A 19,570-nucleotide genomic window follows, 5' to 3' on the forward strand; every position below is an offset into this window, starting at 1 on the left:
GAGCAGAAAGGGCCATGGGGAGACTCCTGGGCTTCATCCAGCAATGAGGACAGAAGATGCTCAGATTTGTATTTTACAAAGAGTATGTTGATGCAGAGAATGGATTGCAGAGGGACTGGATGGGCAGCAGGGATACCACTGAGGCAGCTGTTGTTCTTGGCTAGGTAGGGAATCACAAAAGACTGAATTAAAGAAGTGTTTGGGGTGGGAGATAATAATAGCTAGCATCCACTGAGCACTTACTGTATGCCTTCTACATGAAGGCATTCACTCAGTCTTCTAGTTAGCCTCTGAGATAGGAACCGTCATTCCCATTTTCCAGATGAGAAGAAGGAGGCACAAGGTCACTCTCTAGTGAATGCATATTTGTACTCAGACCACTTATAGGGTTGGGGGATCAGCAGTGTTGGGGTGCATGTATGGGGTGGGGAAGAGGATGAGTTAGACTGTTGATTTGAGATGCTCATGGGACTCATGAGCTCATGGGATTTGAGATGCTGGGAGGGGTTCAGCAGTGTCTTGGTTGGGAGTAGCCTCTGAGAGTCATGGTCAAGGGCAAGTGCATTCAAGGAGACTACAGGTTGGGAGAGGACAGAAACAGCGTCTTGGGGAATCATGGAAGGTGTGAACAGAGAAAGAACTGCTCATGGAGAGGACTAAGAAAGAAGCCAGACCAGAGGGACAAGTGTCTCAGGCGGGCATGGTCCACAGCTCACTTGCCACTGAGAAACCAGGTAGGGTAACAACTGAGGAGTGAGGAGTATCCCTATCAACAAAGATGGACTTTGGTCACAAAGATTTCATAGGTCACCTCGATGAAGAACAGTTTTGATGGAGCACCAGAGGTGGGCTGGGAAGTATAATGGAGGTGAAAAAGGATAGACAGGTGTCCAGAATGTTTTGGAGTCTCTTTGTTAGAGAAGGGAGGAGAGGGAGAGGCGCCAAGATAGAGGGGAGGCAGGGTAGAGTGATTTCATCTTCTTACAAGACTTGAGCCTCTTTTTGTGTACTCATCTTGGGATTCCCCCAACAGGGCTTAGATATTCTTTCATCCTAGCCAATCAACAAGGCTTCTCCTCCCTCCTCCACCCCCTGCCATCACCTCCACCTTGATAAAAGCAAGCCCTCATATCATGTAGGAAAAAATGGTGAAAACCTATTGGAAAAACCATGTGGGGATCTGGAGGACTTTCTGTTTTAGAGGCTAAGTGGTAACAAGCAGTTAAGTAGCTAGCTAGTAAATGCTTAGTTGGTTCTTATTTTTATCTATTTATGGGAAACAAGGTACCCTGTTAATCATGGAGAGAATGGCCACACAGCAGGCTCTCTCACCTCCCGGTGCCTCCCTGGTGTTTTCTGGAGCAGGATCGGATGCTGCCATATTCCTGCGGGTCCAGCTTTGGCAGTTTGGAAGTTGCTGAAGGCGTGTATAACAAGTTCTCTCTTCTGCCTTGAAAAGACCAAATGGGCAAGCCTCCATTTCTAATGGGAACCGTTAAGCAGATACTACAGGCCACGGGTCTGCCTGTCAGATTGACAAATGAGTCTTCTCTTTTGAAAGTCACTTAGGAAGTTGTATTTGGAAGCTTGAGAGGAGCTGTCAAGAGCAGACGGGGGCACCCTGCCCAACAGCTGAGACTGTTTACTTGGGGGTAGGGTAGGGGGACTGTTTCTTATTGTGAGCCATGGTAGGATTCCCTCCAAATGTTGGAAGTGTGGCCAACCTACATTAAAGGCAAAGGCTTAAGCTTCTGCTGGAGCCAGCTGGGCCCACACATCCTGCCAATGACCTAATTGGGCCCAGCAGGACCCAAACATTTGTATATACCTTTATTTACAGCCTCAAACAGGCTAGCAGGCAGCTGCTTTATGTACGGTATGGTGTGCTGATGGGCGTTCTCGTGGTACTTTGGATACACCCCAAGTGAGGAACCAACACAGAGTCTAGGTTTTGGGATTGGAACCCTTCTCGTTCCCAGGGGCTAACGAGTGGTAGTGGAAGGGGTTCTTGGTGAGAACAGAATACCTCTGGCCAGTGATTTTCAACCCTGGCTCCCCAAGGCATTTCTGAAACCTTGACATATAAATCCAGGACCAAGTTTTCCAGGAAATTTTCTGAACAGTGGGGCTGATGGCCACCCGACTGCCCAGGATCTCCGGATTCATTCTCAGACCTACCAAGAGGTACAGGCAAAATGGCTGAATAAATATTTGAATATTTAGAAAACAAAAGTTACCACCAGGCACTTTGAGGCCGGGACGGGATATGATAAAAATCTTCTGATATCAAATCATGACTGAGAGTTCCATCAGGATTAGCAATCACCTTAAATTAGGGCAAAGAGTCTGACTGGTGATGTCAACATTGAAGACAGTTAGTCTCGGGCTCTTACCACACGGAAGTCCTAGCTTTGCATTTGCACATCTATTCGCTCACTCATGTGATTCTCCCCAAATTCCAGAGCTCTGTCCCGTCCCTCTCATCTGTTGCATCCACTCTCATGTACACAGATGGTCTCTACCTGACCCATTTCATGAGCTCTCCATTTAATTAGGGTCTGTGAGTATATTGCCAGAATGCTACAGATATCATCTATCACAGGCTGGCTTAGCCTCAGGGAGAAGAACCCTCAGGGCACATTTGCATGGGAGTTTTGGCAGGGGTGGGAGGGGTGAGTCAGGGAGAGCATTAGAGTACGGCACTTGAGTGCTATTTGAGCAGAGGGTACAGATTTGGGCACGAGAGTGCACTCATTCTTTGAACAATGCACATTTACTGAGCTCATTCATAAGCAAGGCACTGATGGTATAGAATCTTGGGGAGCTCCCCGTCTGCGGTGGGACAAGGCCTGATGGAGGCTGAAGAAGTCAGTTCTTAAAAGGCAGGTGTAAGGAGCAGTGATGCACCAGGGGAAGTCAAGTCCCACAGAGAGTTCTGTGTCTCATAGGAGTGTGACAAAATTGCCAAGAAACCCACCTCATTCTGTCAGTGCTCCAAGGCTGGGAGTGGGTCTTGCTCATCTTCATTTACCTAGCACACAAGAGGTGCTCAGTGAATATTTGTTGAAGGAATAAATGAATGTACAGAGTGTTGAATGGAGCAACTAGCTGCTTCTTGGGGGTCAGAGGATGGGACAGAGAAAGTCTTCTTAAAGACGGTGATCTTTGAGCTGTATCTGGAAGTGTGAATAGGCCTTTGCCAGGTAGATAAGACAAGGACAGGGTGCTGGGCAGAGGGAACAATGGGTTCAAATGCACGACGCAGGCATCAAAGACCGCTGAGTGTTTGGCTGGTGTATGGTACATGTTGGTCAACCATCAGAAGCCATTCTTAAGGGTTGAGTTCTTGCAAGTTGTGGGAAGTGCAGGTATTTGAGAGTTTTGGGTAGGGTAACAAGGTGATCACCCCGTGTGTGGGTTGACAAAGGGGCACGACCAAAAAGCATAACCAGAACCCCTCTTCTGAAGTTTTAGGAATGCTATTTACCCCACTCCTGCTTCTCACTAGCAGGAACCCAGGTTCTGCCCCCCGGACCTGGGGAGGGAGGAGGGGGGTTTGTCTCACAAGTCCTTGTCACAATTTATCTTGGCAGCACCCCATGCCAGCTGGTGTGAAGGGAGGGAGTCAGCCACTGGAGGAGCAGGGAGTGGGTGCAAAACTGCTGTTGGCCACACCTCCAGGTGATACCAGTGGACTTGAGTGACACAGGCAGGGATGTCGGGGCTGTTGACACTGGAGGCCCTCTGAGGGCATTTAACCCATGCATGGGAAACCCGAGGCCCAGGCATGGAAGCAAATTGTCCGAGATCTCATGGCACAGTTAGGACTAGACTCCAGGCCTCTGGGCTTCCAGTCTGGTTTTCTCTCCACAGATAGATCTGGGCTCAAAGCTGAGCCCTGCTCTTCCCCTACGATGCAACCTTAAGCAAGTCACTGAACCGCGCAGCTCTGTCATCCGGAACATGGAAATAACATTATCCCCTTTTTGGGGTTGCTGAGGGGGGTTCAACAAAATAATGCATGTCAAGCGTCTCTGGGTGCTCAATGCCTGGCAGGAAGCGTGTGCTCAGTTAGAGGTGAGTGGTATTCCTCTACCCTTCCAGGGTTCTAGTTCTGCTCTAGTGTATCATCCCACTGTGCGGGTGTCTGGTGGTGATGTCCTGGGATCATGCAGGGGCTCCTACAGTAGCTGAGCTGATCAGAGGAGCCTTTCTCAGGTTGTCTTCCAGGTTGTCCAGGAAGGCAGGGGGGCATATCTTGGCTTAATTGGGTTTAGGGCAAATACTGATTTTAAAAGAGTAATCTTCGGTTTGGGTTACAGTGCAATTGTGTGCTCTTTTGGAATTAAAAAAAAGAAAAAATATCAAAGGAAGATTGTACATAATTTGGTATGGGTGGGCTGATTTTTACCACGCAAGAGGACGTTCCGATTCACAAAGGGATTCATGGTACTTTACATCACCAGTGCCTCTTAGTGCACTCACTCAGGAGTCCATTTCCCTCACGTGATTCACACCAACTTTCCAGGAAAGGGCCTCCTGTTCCCCCACAGCCTTGTCACCCCTGCCCTTCTTGCAAGATTCCCTTGAGCTTTGAGCCGAAGCAGCAGAATCCTGGAACGGGGACAAGGTAGCCACTACAGGCTGTAAGAGGAACCATGACTTTATCCGCCACCAAGAAAGAAAAAGCACCGCCAATTTTAACTATCAGATGCAGCTGATTGAGAAACAAATCCCGATTTCAGAAATGTTAAAATGTGAAAAAAAAAAAAAAAATACAGGAGACTCTTGAACAACACAGGTAAGCGTGGGTCCACTTACATGAGGATTTTTTTTTTTTGATAAATACAGCACAGTACCGTAAAAGTATTTTCTCTTCCCTAGATTTTCTTAACATTTTCTTTGCTCTAGCTTACTTTATTGTAAGAATACAGGCTGTAATACATACCACATACAAAATATGTCTTAACTGACTCTGTTGTCTGTAAGGCTTCTGGTCAACCGTAGGCTATTACTAGTTAAGTTTCTGGAGAGTTGAAATTTTAATATGCAGATTTTCAATGGCCCCCGGGGTTGGTGCCCCTAACCCCCATGTTGTTCAAAAGTCAATGGTACCTCTTTTTTTTTTGAGACAGAGAGAGACAGAGCATGAGCAGGTGAGGGGCAGAGAGAGAGGGAGACACGGAATCCGAAGCATGCTCCAGGCTCTGAGCTGTCAGCACATGGGGCTCGAACTCATGGATGGTGAGATCATGACCTGAGCTGAAGTCAGACGCTCAACAGACTGAGCCACCCAGGCGCCCCCAAAAGTCAATGGTACTTCTTAGAATCACTGAAATGCAGTGTTTGAGGACCTGGTCAGCTGGATACTAATGGCAGAATGAGAACATACCAAAGGGACCAATCCCCAAGTTATACATGCTGAATATAATTTATTATTTTTTGTTTGTGAAAGAAACCACTAGTTCGTAGGCTCTGTGGGGACAGACACTGGGTCTGTTTTGTTCACTTCTGTATCTCCACCACCTCGTTTATGGTTGGGGTTCAACAAATATTTGCTGAATGAATAAAAAAAAAAACAACAAAGAGCCACATTATAAAACATGTGGAAAACCCAGAGAAGAGCATAAATCATTCATAAATTCCCCCACTGTGGGTATTTTGGCTTATTTCCTTCGAATCTTATTTCCTATGAATATGCTCTTTTATATACAAGTAAACAGAATTTATTTTTAGATTTAGCTCTGGGATGTGTTTTTGTATTTCTCTATTAATATGAATGAAACGAGGAAATAAGATGATGCAGAAATGCTTTGAAGATTTGTAAAATGTTTAACCAAATATCTTATTATTAGTTATAATAATCATAACCATACTGCTATGAATGAGGCTGATTTTCTGAGAATACACTTCAAAGCAAACAACAGATTTGTTCTCTGAAGCTGGGAATGTATGGTCCCTGCGTCCTGTCCTGTTCACCATGGGGAGTCCCTGTGTTTCGTTTTGGGAAGAGAGAGAGGCTCGTGGTTTCTTAGAAGTCCTGAGCCCCAGCTTCCCACCCAGCCCGGAAATGTCTTTAGTGTCACTAATGGAGGGTAAATCCTTGCCTGGGAAAACTCAAGCCTGCCAAAAATTCTACATTTGCTCCAGCCAGTACCTGAAGATCGGGCCTGTCTCCTTGTCTTTGTGGGCAGATAGGAGCCTAACTCTGGCAAGCGCCACTTAGCAACCCAGGTGGGTTTCGCATGGACTAATGCCCCCTTCCTGCTTGCTGTCAGTTTTCACTTCACTGACTCTGCTCCAGGCCCCTCTGGTTCCCTCCCTTTCCCCTCCCTTTTCTTTAAAATGCCCAGTCATCTCTGTACAAACGCACGTTGAGTCCCGTTCATGCTGAACCCTTGTCCCTATTTCAATGGGGGACAAACTTATTTTTGATTGAAATCTGTCCTTGTCACTTTAACTAGTGTTCTGGCTTTGCTTATCGCTGGCAGTACTCGAAAGCCCATGAGGCTAACAGCTTGGGTTCTGGGCTCACCAGGGCTGTCTGTCCGTCAGCATGCCTTGACTTATTAGTCCATGTTCTCACCCTTCGCAACTCAAATCCTCAGCCCTGAACTTGGCCCCTGGCTGTCTGCTTCCTGTCCTCCTTCTTTGCCCTTAAGGATGAGATTTTCTGGTTGTGCCACTTGGTCCCACCTGGCACCATTTCTGCTCTCCCCACCTGCCTCAGCCTCTGGGGCCTGTGGAGGCCAGCCAGGCTCCCAGCCGCCTCTGCCCTTGCCTCAAAGCCAACATCCCCACCACCGTGTGCTGCAGTGGAGGCTGATCTTGGCCTTTAACAAGTACCCAGTCATTAAGTGCAGGGAACAGTTTGGGGGCCCCACACCATCAATGCCTTCCCAGAGATTCAAAAGCATAAATCGCTTAGAGATTTCAAACCAGTTTCTAGGAGCGCCTGGGTGGCTCAGTCTGTTAAGCGTCCGACTTCCGCTCAGGTATAATCTCATGGTTTGTGCGTTTGAGCCCTGCGTTGGCTCTCTGCTGTGAACACAGAGCCCGCTTTGGATCCCCTGCCCCTCCCCTGATCTCTCTCTCTCAAAAATAAATAAATGTTAAAAAAAATGAAACCAGTTTCTAATACCGAAGGTCATTTTATAAAGTGGCTAAAGGGCTGTGGTCAGTACTAGATGACAGATGACATTTAAGCCCAATTTTAGAAACAGCTGAGCACATAAGTTGCATGTGTATTTCTTTGCTGACTATTCACTGTTCTGATTCTCCCTTCCTCACCCTCTAAACCCAATGCTCCCACCACTCATTGACCTCTCTCTTTGCCTCAGCCTCCCAGGGTGGGTTGTCTCAGATGATCTGGTTTAGGACTCATAGTCTCTCCAGTGTTTATTCCAGGTAAACCAGGAAATAAGAGAAGGAAAGTGTCCCTGTGTCTGTCTGCAGTCCTGCTTTGAGACCTCCTCCCTATTGAGGATTTGTGAAGTTCTCCCTTCTGAGATGTGAAACCCACGTCAGACATGAGGCTGCTCCAGTCCTCACGCCCGTGACACGCAGAGTTGATGTAACAGTCCTAGCTGGCTGGAGGGTCACCTCCCTGGTGTGAAGCCAGAGAGAGGGGGCAGGAACGGGTGCAAGAGACTCCCCTCCACTTACACTCTTATGAGAGTGACGCCCCCATCCCTTTTCCTTTTTGTAGATCACTGTGAGTCGTATCAACACTGGCTAGCAGGTTCCCTTGGCATCCACCGATCCCCTGCCCTCTCGAGAGATTTTTTTTTGCCCCCAGAAAGTTCTGGAAAAAACCTCCAACCAATTCAGTGAAAAAGAAAGTAACTCGGGTTTCTCTCACACCCAATTTTAGGAACCGACAATTGGGTTACAGAGGTTAGCTGACACCCTTCTCTAATTTCTGGGTCAGCCCCTCTCCTGGACCCAGCCCTACTTGGGCCTCCTGAAGGCTCAGAGTCTTCCAGGAGTGGGAGTCCCATTTCCCCTCCTCATGGCTCTGCAGGCGGCTGGTGTGGGCCCGGGACCACTGATCCAGGGAGCCCAAGAACTTACCCTCTGCTCCTGGGTGGCCACGAAAGTCTGGAACCCTGGAGCCACCCCAAAGCCCAGCTCTTGGATGAAAGGCGGCTCAGACTGACTGTGGATCTGAACTTTCACTCCTGCTTCAAACGTCGTTTCCTCTGAAAGAACAAAGACAGAGCCATGGGTCAGTGACAGCAGGTGCTCACGGAGTCTTGGGATTGAGAAGCTCAAAGGGATGTTAGAAAGGCCACATGGCAGGCAGCATAATGGCCTGAAAAGACATCCATATCATCATCTCTGAAAAGTGGGAAGACGTCACCTTGCATGGCAGAAGGGACCCTGCAGATGCAATTAAGTTAGGGACCTGGAGATGGGAAGGTTATCCTGGATTATCCGAGTGGCCCAATGTCCTCATGAGAGTCTTCGTGAGACGGAGGCAGGAGGGTCAAAGTCAGAGAGAGAATGGAAGAAAGTGTGCTGCTGGCTTTGGTCATGGAGGCAGGAGCCACAAACCAATGGATGCAGGCAGTTGCTAGAAACTGGATAAAGCAGGGGGATAGATTTTCCCCTGGGGCCCCCACAAGGAATGTAACCCTGCCAGCCCCAGATTTTAACCCAGTGAGATAGGTTTTGGACTTCTGGCCTCCATAACTGTGACATGACAAATCTGTGCTTTTTGGGATCACTGTTTGTGGAATCTGTGACAGTAGCGGTCAGAAGCGAATTCAGGCCAGTTAGGCCAACTCTTCGCTTGGGTCTCCAAAAGTAGAAAATGGGATTATGAAGTGAGTCATTCACCTTTATTTTATTCGCTAGCTTCTCTACTTGGCCATGAGCTGAAGGTGAGGGGATCAGAGGAGGAAAACATGATGACACAGTGGTAGAAATAAAATTACAGGACTAGCTTGTATGCCAAGGTGCCCTCCCCTTGGAGCTTCTGGAGATGGGCAACTGGTAGAGAAGCTTTGGCCTCTCTTTAATTTGGCAAGAGAAATGGCCCCTTGCAGTGGGAGGTGGCAAGGGTGGTGGAAGGCAATGGGATAGCAGAGCCTGGCTCATCTTATAATGTTCAAAATTGGTGGAGGACCCTTTACTGGGTCTCCTCTGTCTTGCTCTTTCCAGACAGCCTGCAGAACGAGCTTTCCAAAATGCAAACCTGCACAGGTCTCTCCTGTGCTGATAAGGAGCCCAGCCTCCATAACCTGCTCCTGTTCCAGCCTTGCTCTGGGCAACCTCTTGCTTCATGGCACCATGTGTCCAACCCTCCAGGGCTGCCCAGATTGGTTGTTACTCGTCTCTGCTCTGCATGGAGGCACATGCCTTTCCTTTTGCCTGGAAAGCCTTTCAAACTTGTCTACCCGGCCAATCTCCCTATGCGTCACTGAAGATTCAGGCCCCCAACCCCACCCAAAGCAAACCCTTCTCTTGCTCTGTTGTATTCTTTCCATATGCCCGAAGAAGCTTCTGCCACACCAGAAGAATCCTTTATCTGACAGTCTTTCCACCAGGCTGGAGCATCCTGAGGCCAAGTTCTGGGCTATCTCCCTGGACCTCAAAGGCCCTGCACAGGGCCAGGCACATAGCAGGTACTCAGGGAAGGGCTGCTGAGTGAATAAGAGATTTGCAATTCAAACCTCACTCAGTTATTAATGGGCAAGGCCAATCTAGAGTCCAAATCAAGGAGTGTTCTAATTGAAGGGAATGGAGGGACACTTGGGTGGCTCAGTCAGTTGAGCACCTGACTCTTGATCTGGGCTCAGGTCATGGTCTCGTGGTTCATGAGTTCAAGCCCTGTGTTGGGCCCTATGCTGACCGTGCAAAACCTGCTTGGGATTCTCTCTCTCTTTCTCTCTGCCCCTCCCCCATCAAAGTAAAGAAATAATCTTAAAGAAATAAAGAAATGGAATGGGGAGAGGATGGGTAAATGAAGGGATGAGGGAAGATGGCGTGAGGGAGAAATGGAGGTCGAGGTTGGGGAGGGAGGCAGGGGTTTGTTAGCACTGGGGCTACAGTCTGGGGATGAACACCAGAGGAAGGAAGGGCTGGGGCCAGCCATGGGAATGGCAAGACTCACGGACAGTCTGGGGGCCAGTGATGGAGGCAGGGGAGGGTGCAGGAGCTGGGTGAGAATTCCAAGGTAGGGGTCCGTGGGAAGAAGGGCTTAGTAGGCACACAGGGGTTAGTGGGAAGGACAGGCAGGAGTTTCAGAGTCCAGACTTGGAACCCAGTGGCTGACATGGGATTTAGGCAGAAGGGACCCTCGGCCAGGAATCCTCTCATCATGATTTCTTGGAACTGGAGAGGATCCCAGGGAATCCACAATCACACCCCCTTCCCTCCAGCAGTCGAGCGTTCTGCTATCTCTTTACTCAGACTGTCCATGCAGACTGCTGCCCGAATGTCCCGGGATGCCTGTGTCCCTTGTTCCTCCCAGTACCTGTGGCCTAGCAGATGGACAGGTCCACAGGTGCGTCAGGGAGGGGGAATGCAGGACAGGGAGGAGGGGGGATTACAAGAGAGGGAGGACGGTGGAAGGGGAGGAGGGGTGAGCCTGCCCAAGCAAGGGGTTGAAGAGAGGTCAGGAGCCCAAAGAACAGGCTCATATGGGGAAGGAGCCCAGTGGCATGATGCTGGGATCACGGGGATGCCTGTGCTTGGATGAACTGAAAGTCTGTTCAGTGGCTGTGGGGGGCAGAAGGGGAGATATGCCAAAACTTGTTTTCTGAAGCTCTTGGAAGCTGCGTGCCTGCTGTATAACTGAGCTTAGAAAACCTTAGAGCCAGTAAGACAGGCTCAAAGGAGGGGTCCCCTGGCTTACAGGGAGAAAATGAAAAGTGAAGCCTTTCTGTCAGAAATGCTTCAAGTAATGGGCGAAGCAGACAGGCCAGGCATGCCTGCCTTGTGAGAGCCGCCTAAGGCCAATCAGGCTGGGCTGGGATTCGGAAGGGGAGTTTATTCCAGAAGCAGTAGGGGCTGAGGCAGAGTAAATTCCTAAATAACCTCCTATTGTTACAAATATCCAGCAACAGAATGGGCACAGAAGAGAGTGATGGATAAGATTTCCACTCTCTTTAGAGAACTTCCTGCCCAGATGGAATGTTCTAGAATCCGTGCTATCCAACATAGTAGCCGCTAGTCACATCAGGTGTGACAAGTGCAACTGAGGAACTGAACTTTTAATTAATTAACTAATTAATTACCCCCCCCCCGGCTTTACTGAGGTATAATTGACAAATTGTCAGATCAAGTATACAATATGATGATGTGATACATGTCCACATTTTGAAAGGGTCCCATCAAATTAATTAATACACCTATCACCTCACGTATTTACCTTTTCGGCTTCCTTTATTTATTTTTAATTGAATTAAAAACATTTTTTTTAACGTTTATTTATTTTTGAGAGAGAGAGACAGAGCATGAGTGGGGGAGGGACAGAAAGAGAGAGGGAGACGCAGAATCCAAAGCAGGCTCCAGGCTCTGAGGTGTCAGCACAGAGCCCCACGCAGGGCTCGAATTCACAGACTGTGAGATCATGACCTGAACCGAAGTTGGACGCTTAACCGCCTGAGCCACCCAGGCGCCCCTATTTTTAATTGAATTTAAATTTAATTAATTAACTTAAATTCTAATAGCCACAGGCGGCTGTGACCACCTCAGTGGGCAGTGCAGCTGTAGAATGTGAGCTGCGAGCAGACCCCAGATGTCTCGGAGCATCAGGGACGACAAGGATGCCACCCCTCTGCTTTCCTAAACAGGTGCTCCTGGGGGTCTCTGGTCTGCAGGCCTTGGGTGACTTGGGTGGGGCTCTGGGCAGCAGCTGGATTCTTGGCCAGCCCACGACTGGAGTCCCAGACCCTCTCTGGCCCTGCTTTTCCCCAAAGCACTACTTATTCCCAGATTGTTTCTCTTCCTTCATGGACCTGCCCTCAGCTCTCTGTGGGTCATTCTCCAGTCTGATTAGGGAACAGTCCCCTTCTAGTCTCTGCCCTATGCCTGCCCACAGTCTTTTATGTTTCCTGACTGGACATGCATGCTATTAGTGCAACTATGAAGACCTAATTTAAGAGCTGAAGTTATCAAACATAGACGGTTAGAGCCAAAGGCTCAGATCATGTGCCTCAGAGGTTCTCAAAATGGAACACATATCAAAATCACGTAGGGAGCTCTGGGTGATGATTTTGGGGACCCACTCCTAGAAATTCTGATCCGGTCATTCCGGAGTGGAGCCCAGGTATCTGCATTTCCAGAGATTTGGCGATAGGTTATCTGAGGCCAAACACATTTGGGCAAGCAGTGATATAGTTCAGAGAGGGGAAGTGATTTGCCCAAGGTCACACAGCAAGTCAAGAGCAGAGCAAGGGCTAGAAGTCAGGTCTCCTGATTTCCAATTAAACACTCTTTCTACCTCACTAGGGGTGTGGTTTATTTCCACGAGCAGATGCCCTGGTTCCTAGCTCTAGGTTTCTTTCCTTTTTGAAAAACTTTTCTTAAAATTTTATTTATTTATTTTGAAAAAGAGAGAGAGAGGGTGGAGAGGAGCAGAGAGGTGGAGTGAGAGAATCCCAAGCAGGCTCTGCCCTGTCAGCGCAGAGCCCAGTGCATGGTTCGGTCTCATGAACCATGAGATCATGACCCGAGCCAAAATCCAAGAGTCGGACCCTTAACTGACTGAGCCACCCAGGCATCCCCATAGTTCTGGGTTTCTGATTGGGGGTTGGAGAAAGGGAGTAGCTTTTTCACGCCACATCCCCTAAAACCCCCAGCGCAGTGCCTGGAACCGGGTGGAGTTCAGTAATCGTGAATGAAGCAAATGAGTGGGAAAGAGTCCTCTGCCGACTCCACCTTTTCCTGCCCTTTGGCAGCTGGGAGTCTGCCCAGGGTCTGGTTGGGCACAGGGACGTGCCAGCACCACATGCTATCTGTCCATGTCACAGGACTTAGACGTCTCTCCCACTGAGATGGAGGTGGGTTGTGCATAAAACAACAGCGGCTGCAGCAGCAACTGTAACAGTAACAGTATCTGGACCACCCACACAACTTTTGGGTCCCGGTGCAAAATGAAAATGTGGGGCCCCTGATTGAAAAAGGATTAAGAATTTCAAGGCAGCCAATCACAGAGCGTTACGCAGAGTGTGGCTCTTCTGAGCATGGGGGCCTGTGGGGACTGCACACATTGCACACGTAAGGAGCCAGCCCTGACCGTAAAGCAGACTGACGTGGACGGAACCATTCACAGCCTCATATTCCCCTCATCACCAAATGATTCAACACTGAGCTGCTTCAAAGAGTGCAGGCCCCTGGTTCAGTGAAGGATTTATTTACACATCATGAACACCAGGATTCAAAGCCCCCGAGAGATAGAAAGAGCTCGAGAGAGAGCACAGAAAAAGGGGAAGCTGCTATGAACACAGGGCTAGGAGCACTTGTTAATTGCGACCAAACAGGAAAGATAATGTTGAATCGGGAGGGAGGCAATAAAGTGCATTCACCCTGCAGAAGCCGGAATACTGTAGCACTTTTTAGGAGCACGGCCATGGCCGGCCGAAGGTGAAGTCTACCTGTAGAGCATTTTCTGTGCGTGCAGAAAGGCTTTGGAACCTCTGCGGGAGAAGACCGGGAAGCAACGGGCAGAATGCATAATGGGGCTGGGAAAGTACATCGCAATAAAAGAGGCTTAAATCTTTAATCTTTGCAAATTACAGGAAGCATGCCGAGGAAATAAACACGAGGGAAGTAGGAAGGGAAGATTTTCTGAAAAGCCAGAGGAATTTTCTAGGCTAAGGCAGGGATGTGCTGATACAAAGTAATCCGTGTTGGCGGAAGCTGACTTTATAACAGTGGCAAGGATAGCTAACTGGAGGGGAGAGGGTAGGAGGGAGGAAGCCACATGGGGGGGTTGTAGTGGAGGATAGTTTCTGTGTGTCCCCTGGACTGTCCTCTGCACTCTGCTCTTCGCCCTGGGAGCTGAACTTGTATAGACTGACCTGATGGGCTCCCTTGGCCCCCGTTTTCCAGTTGGGTTCGCCAGTGGTGCATCAGCAGGAAACCGGAGGAGAGAGGAGTCAGTCTGGAACATTCGGTCTCTTAACTCTATGTGTCGGATCACTGCGAGTTAGTGTGTGACACTTTAGCAAGCCGCAGCTCTGGGTTGGGGGGGTGCTGAGGGAAGCCCTCTGGGATTTCTCTTTCTCTGAGTTCTGGTGCCAGCTCTATTTTCTGCTTTCCTTAGGCATGGTGGCGGCTGTCCTGCTACCGGGCCCAGGACAATGCACCCCCCGTATTGCCTTCCCTAAGCCTTGCCCACACCTTGGTAGATAGTCCTTCATTCATCTTTCCCTGTATTGCCCGGTCTGTGGGTGCTGTCGATTCCTTTCTTGGGTCCTCACTGGTGGAGCTCCCAGAGGGCGTCTATTACCTAAGCTCTGAAGGGCAACAGGAGGCACCCATGCAGCACCAGGCACTGATGACAATCGTTGTGTTCGAGCACTCCCTAGAGAGGAGACCTCACTGCCCACGGGACGGTCCATGGTTCTCCAAGTTCATCCTTACATTGAGTTGAAAACTGCCTGTTTACAGATCTCCCCCCTGCTCCCAGCTCTAACCCTTCTTCCACCTGCCACCCCCCTCAAGGATCTGAAGATAAATAGTGTGACCTCCACCATGCTAACCTTCCCCAGTAGCACTGACCCCAGTGTGCCTTCATTTCTGGAGGCTTTGCTAGCAGAGGTATGCTCAGAGGGGTGCATGGCCTAGAAGGGCTTCTGTGTGCAGGAGCTCAGGATCCTCTCCCCACCTTCCACAGGACAGCCAGTAGCCTTCACTGTATACGGACTTCCTGAGGGCACTGGGTGGGGCCAAAGTGAGTAGAGCTTGCACGCACCCAGAGTAGAGAACTCTTTTCCCCAGAGAGTGAGCTAGGCATTCTAAGACAGGTGGATACATGGCTCTTCTATTTAGTGAGTCAGAGCCAGAGAGAGCCTCGGACAGTTGGTTAAATGCTTGGGCCTCTGGGGTCAGACGGGGTAAGGTCAAGTCCCGTTTTGTGACCTTTGGCAAGTTATTCAATCTCTTGGAGCATCGTTTTCCTGCAAAATTTGCAGAATGAGTTTGGACATAATAATGGATCTGTCTTCACAGGACTGTTGACATTGCACAGAAAGCCCTTGGCACAGAGTCTGGTGATTAAGAAAGGCTCGCTAATTGGGGTGCCTGGGTGGCTCGGTTGGTTGGGCATCCGACTTCGGCTCAGGTCATGATCTCACAGATCGTGGGTTGGAGCCCCGCGTCAGGCTCTGTGCTGACAGCTCAGGGCCTGGAGCCTGTTTCAGATTCTGTGTCTCCTTCTCTCTCTGCCCCTCCCCTGCTCACACTCTGTGTGTGTCTCTCTCTCAAAAATAAATAAACATTAAAAAAAAATTAAAAAGAAAAAAGAAAAGCTTACTAGTTTGTAGTGCTATCATCATCATTTTTCAGTGTTTCTGGCTTTCTACAAAATCCACCTAGATCAGCTGCTCTTTCCTATTCCTCCTCCCTCATGTGACTCCCTGCATCTAGACTGGCCCTTCTTCTTTCCTTTCATCTGGTTGACTTCACCAGCTTCACTGTCACTGCCTCCTGGGAGCCTTCCTCCTTTGGATGCCTTGCCTTTTTCATGTAACTCTCTGTCTCCACTGAGATTGGGAGACCCTTGGGGACAGGGTCAGTGTTTTATTTATTGTATCTGCATAATATTCGGCACACAGTAGGTGTCATACATGTTTTCAGAAGTGAGCAAAACTGCACAGCTGATCTCTGAGACTCACGGAGTCCCATCTTCTCATTTTACAGCTGAGACAGAGATGCCGACAGGATGATGCATTTGTCTGGGTCTCACGGTGAGCTTTTGGCCAAGCTGAGTCCACACAAGGCTGAGCCAGCTCGAGACCCTCTTCTCCAGTCTCAAGGTGGCGGGTGGTGAGTAAGAGACAGGTGCGCAGCTGTGTAGGGACATAAGCTCAACAGGGGCAGCAAAGACTGCCTGTGACTCCTCCATGAAGGGACCCAGCTTGTGTTACCATCTTGTGTGGCTGCTATCTGCCTGCTTCTGCTGCCCGTGACATCACGGTGGCTTAGCCATGGGGGACGAGACTCATCTTTTGGGCCTCACTATTCTGCATGATCGGGAAGAGAGGCCTGGAGTGTCCAGGTCCATGTTGTCCAGGCAGGGAGGGGCCAGGCCCATCAATCCACTGGGTCACCCCAACCTCCCAGGGGCTTCTCTGGCTGCTACTGTTGACTGGATGCTGGGGGTTGGCCCTGCAGTTCTCTGGGACTGGGGTGCGTGTGTGCGTGTGTGTGTGTGTGTGTGTGTGTGGTGGGGCAGACAACAGACAGGGACACATGCAGCATCGGGTCAGCAATGACAAGTGCTGGGGGGAGAAGCAGGGGAGAAGACAGTGAGACAGGACGGGCAGGGCAGGAATGACTCTTCCAGATGGGAGGCAGGGCAGGGCTTTTCAGGGTGATGGCGTTTGCACAGGGAACCCGACTGAAGTGAGCAGCTGGGTCATGGGATGACCCAGGGCAAGTGTTCTGGGCAGAGGGAACAGCAGGTGCAGAAGCCCTGAGACAGGTGTGACCTCTGCCTATTCTAAGAGCAACAGGGATGTGGTCAGAGGCCAGATGGTCACTTTATTACTCCTTACGGTCACCCCAAGAGGCAGGCTTATTACAGATGAGAAAACAAATATTTTACAGATGAGGAAAAAGGCTCAGAGCAGCCAGCCTGCCATAGTCACACCATGCAAATCCAGCATCAAACCCTGGCTGTCAGTATCCAAGGCTCTGCTCTTTGCCCTCCAACACCCGACCTCGCTCAGACATTGTGTCTTTCTGGTGTCACTGGTCCCATTCCCCATTGAGTAGCTCCCCTTTGAGAGCCTGCGGGCCAGGACTCTGAGCCACTCAGCTTTGAATCTCCTATAGGACGTGGCAAACAACAACATTGGCACATGTATGGTAAGCTTTGGGGTCTTCACAGACTTGCCTAATCAGATCCTTCCAGCCGTCCTGAGACAGGCATCAATATCCTCATATATTTGTATATATATATATATATATATATATATATATATATATATAATCTTATATATACATATAAGTTTATGTATATGTATATATAAGATTGTAATTTTTTTTACATCATAGCCATTTTACAGATGAAGACACCAAAGCCCAGAGAAACTAAGGACTGCCCCAGGGTCTATGATTCATGGCTGCATAGAATTTTGCAACTAAGGAGAGTCTTTGATGCTGCTTTAATCCAACTAACTTTTCATCTTTCAGGTAAGAAAATTGAGGCCCACAGAGAGGGCAAGTGGTGGCCTGGCAGAGCCCAGAAGCCAGATATCTTGACTCTTCACTCTCCTCTGCTCTTTGCCAGTAGGCTAGAGGAAGCAATGGTCCCAGGTGACAAGCCAAGAAGGTTTCAAGCTGTATAGGGAAGGAGGGGGAGAATAGTTTAATTGACACTGGGTTCAGCAGCCTGTGTTCTCTCCTCTCAGAGTTCAGGGGAAAGCTCAGTGTGGGACAGTGACCACGGTAGGGACTGAGGTCCTAGCCCCAGCCCTTGAGAGCCCTGGTGGAAAGGGTCTGCCGAACACTGTTTGGGCAGTCAACTGGAGGTGCCATCTTGGTTCCTCCTGTTCTTCTGGCATGCACAGAGGAATCAAAGGAGGCCAAGGTGGGCCCCAGGAAAGGGGAGCCAGGGCAGGTCTCAAGAAAAGCATGGGCTCTGAAATCATGGAGCCCTGGATCTGACTCCCAGTCCCACTGCTTAATAGCTGTGTGACCTCAGGCAAGTTATATTGCCTCTCTGAGCCTTAGTTTCCTCTTGTTTAAATCACTGATCCCTCAGGTTCCTCTCAGCCCTGAAATTCTGTGAGCTGGGGATCATACACAAGTCTCCTAACCTCACTGCGTCTCATTTTAATTTCCTGAAAACTAGATTAAAAAAAAAAAAAAGAAAAGACATGACCGCCCAGCAGTCACAAGTCATCAGAGGCTGTTTTGTAAAGAAACCCTGAATTTCTGCCTGGCTAAAATCGGGCCAAGGGTGCTCCCCACCCACCCCTCCCCTGACAGGCCCAGTTGCACCGTGTGTCTAGGTGAGCAAATCCAAACCCAGCATGGAGATGGGCACGCTCATGCTCCATTGCTCACAGGTGACATTTTGAGGCTAGGCCAGCTCCAGAGGAAGAAAAATCAGCACTGTGTCCCCAAGCTGGATGGGCTGCAATTATGTCTGTTCAGGGCAGTGGCATGAGGTAGTGGGGTTCTCACTAACAGCTCCTTATCAAGTGGCCACAACGGTTTGGTGACGGCTGCAAAGCTCGGCCCCTTCCTGCAGAGCCTCAAAGATGACTAAGACGTGCTTTGGCAAAAATGTCACCCTGGTAAACAAAGTGTTCTTCTATTTTTCTGTTTTCATTATTAAGGAACACTAACTCATGGTGGAGAGAACCAAGGACCAAATCAGAGACATGATTCAAGGGCTCGTCCCAATACTTCTTAGCCATGAGGTCACGGGAAAGCCACTTAGCATTTCAGAGACTTGCTTATTTACCACATCTGTTAAATGGGTTAATCTGTTAAATGGCTAGAACTGCTCTATGTCGTAAGAGTGTATGAGGATCAGAGAATAGAAGGCAGCTGAAGCACCTTATATACTGTAGAGGGACGTGCCCACGTTGGGGAAGGAGGGGTTCATGTTGGGTCAGAGATATGCAACAGAGGAAAGTGGCTTCACATGACACATTCCTGTTAAATAGAATATTTACAAAACATACATCAGTGAAGGCACCCGTGTAGAGTTGGGTCTAGTCTCATTGCAAAAAGATTTATTCCAAGGATTCTTTAAATAATGAGTTTCCCTAGTGCATCCAGGCTCAGAGATTATAAATTATTTGCTAAGAAGGCTGATGAGTCTGGGTGGGCAACCAGCATGCAGGAGCAGGAGATACCACCCTTGAAAAGCCATCGGGAAGAGCCATGTATCCAAAATTAAAGGGGAGGCTGGTGGATGATTAAGATTCTACTTATAAAAATTCTGATTTGCACGCGCTGGTGGTGGAAGCTAGGTACAACCAGATTGCTGAACAGAGCACATATATAGATCGTGATGTAATTACAGGAGTCAAAGTCACTCAAAGCATGACTTTTTGTCATTGAATATTTTCTCAATCAATGGATATAAAAAGCATGATAGCGTTCATGTGGGGGTGATGTCTGAGAAGTATCTGGTTGTTAAAAAGGCATCCTCATACATCCAAAGGGTGGGAAACAGTGGTCTTGATCAGTGCTTCTCCTACTAGAACGTGAATCAGCCAGGGGTCCTCTTACAATGCAGATGTGAGTTGGGCTCTGAGATTCTGCATTTCTGACAAGCTCCGAGGGGATACTGGTGCTGCTGGTTGGATGACCATCCTTTGGGTAGAAGAACTCACAGGAGAACGCTGATGTGTTCACAGAACATACCAGACCCGTG

General features: G+C 49.0%; 1 protein-coding gene across 1 annotated transcript in view; it reads right to left on the reverse strand.

Annotated features, from left to right (window-relative positions):
• The window catches only part of ASIC2 (acid sensing ion channel subunit 2), a 267,566-nt gene that overhangs the window by 55,739 nt on the left and 192,257 nt on the right, over positions 1–19,570 (reverse strand). The window contains exon 3 of the mRNA XM_042917464.1: positions 8,074–8,201. Coding sequence (XP_042773398.1) covers positions 8,074–8,201 — 128 coding nt within the window. The remainder of the gene's footprint in view (positions 1–8,073; positions 8,202–19,570) is intronic.

This window comes from Panthera leo, chromosome E1, assembly GCF_018350215.1.
Source record: "Panthera leo isolate Ple1 chromosome E1, P.leo_Ple1_pat1.1, whole genome shotgun sequence".
Classification (NCBI taxonomy): Eukaryota; Metazoa; Chordata; class Mammalia; order Carnivora; family Felidae; genus Panthera; species Panthera leo.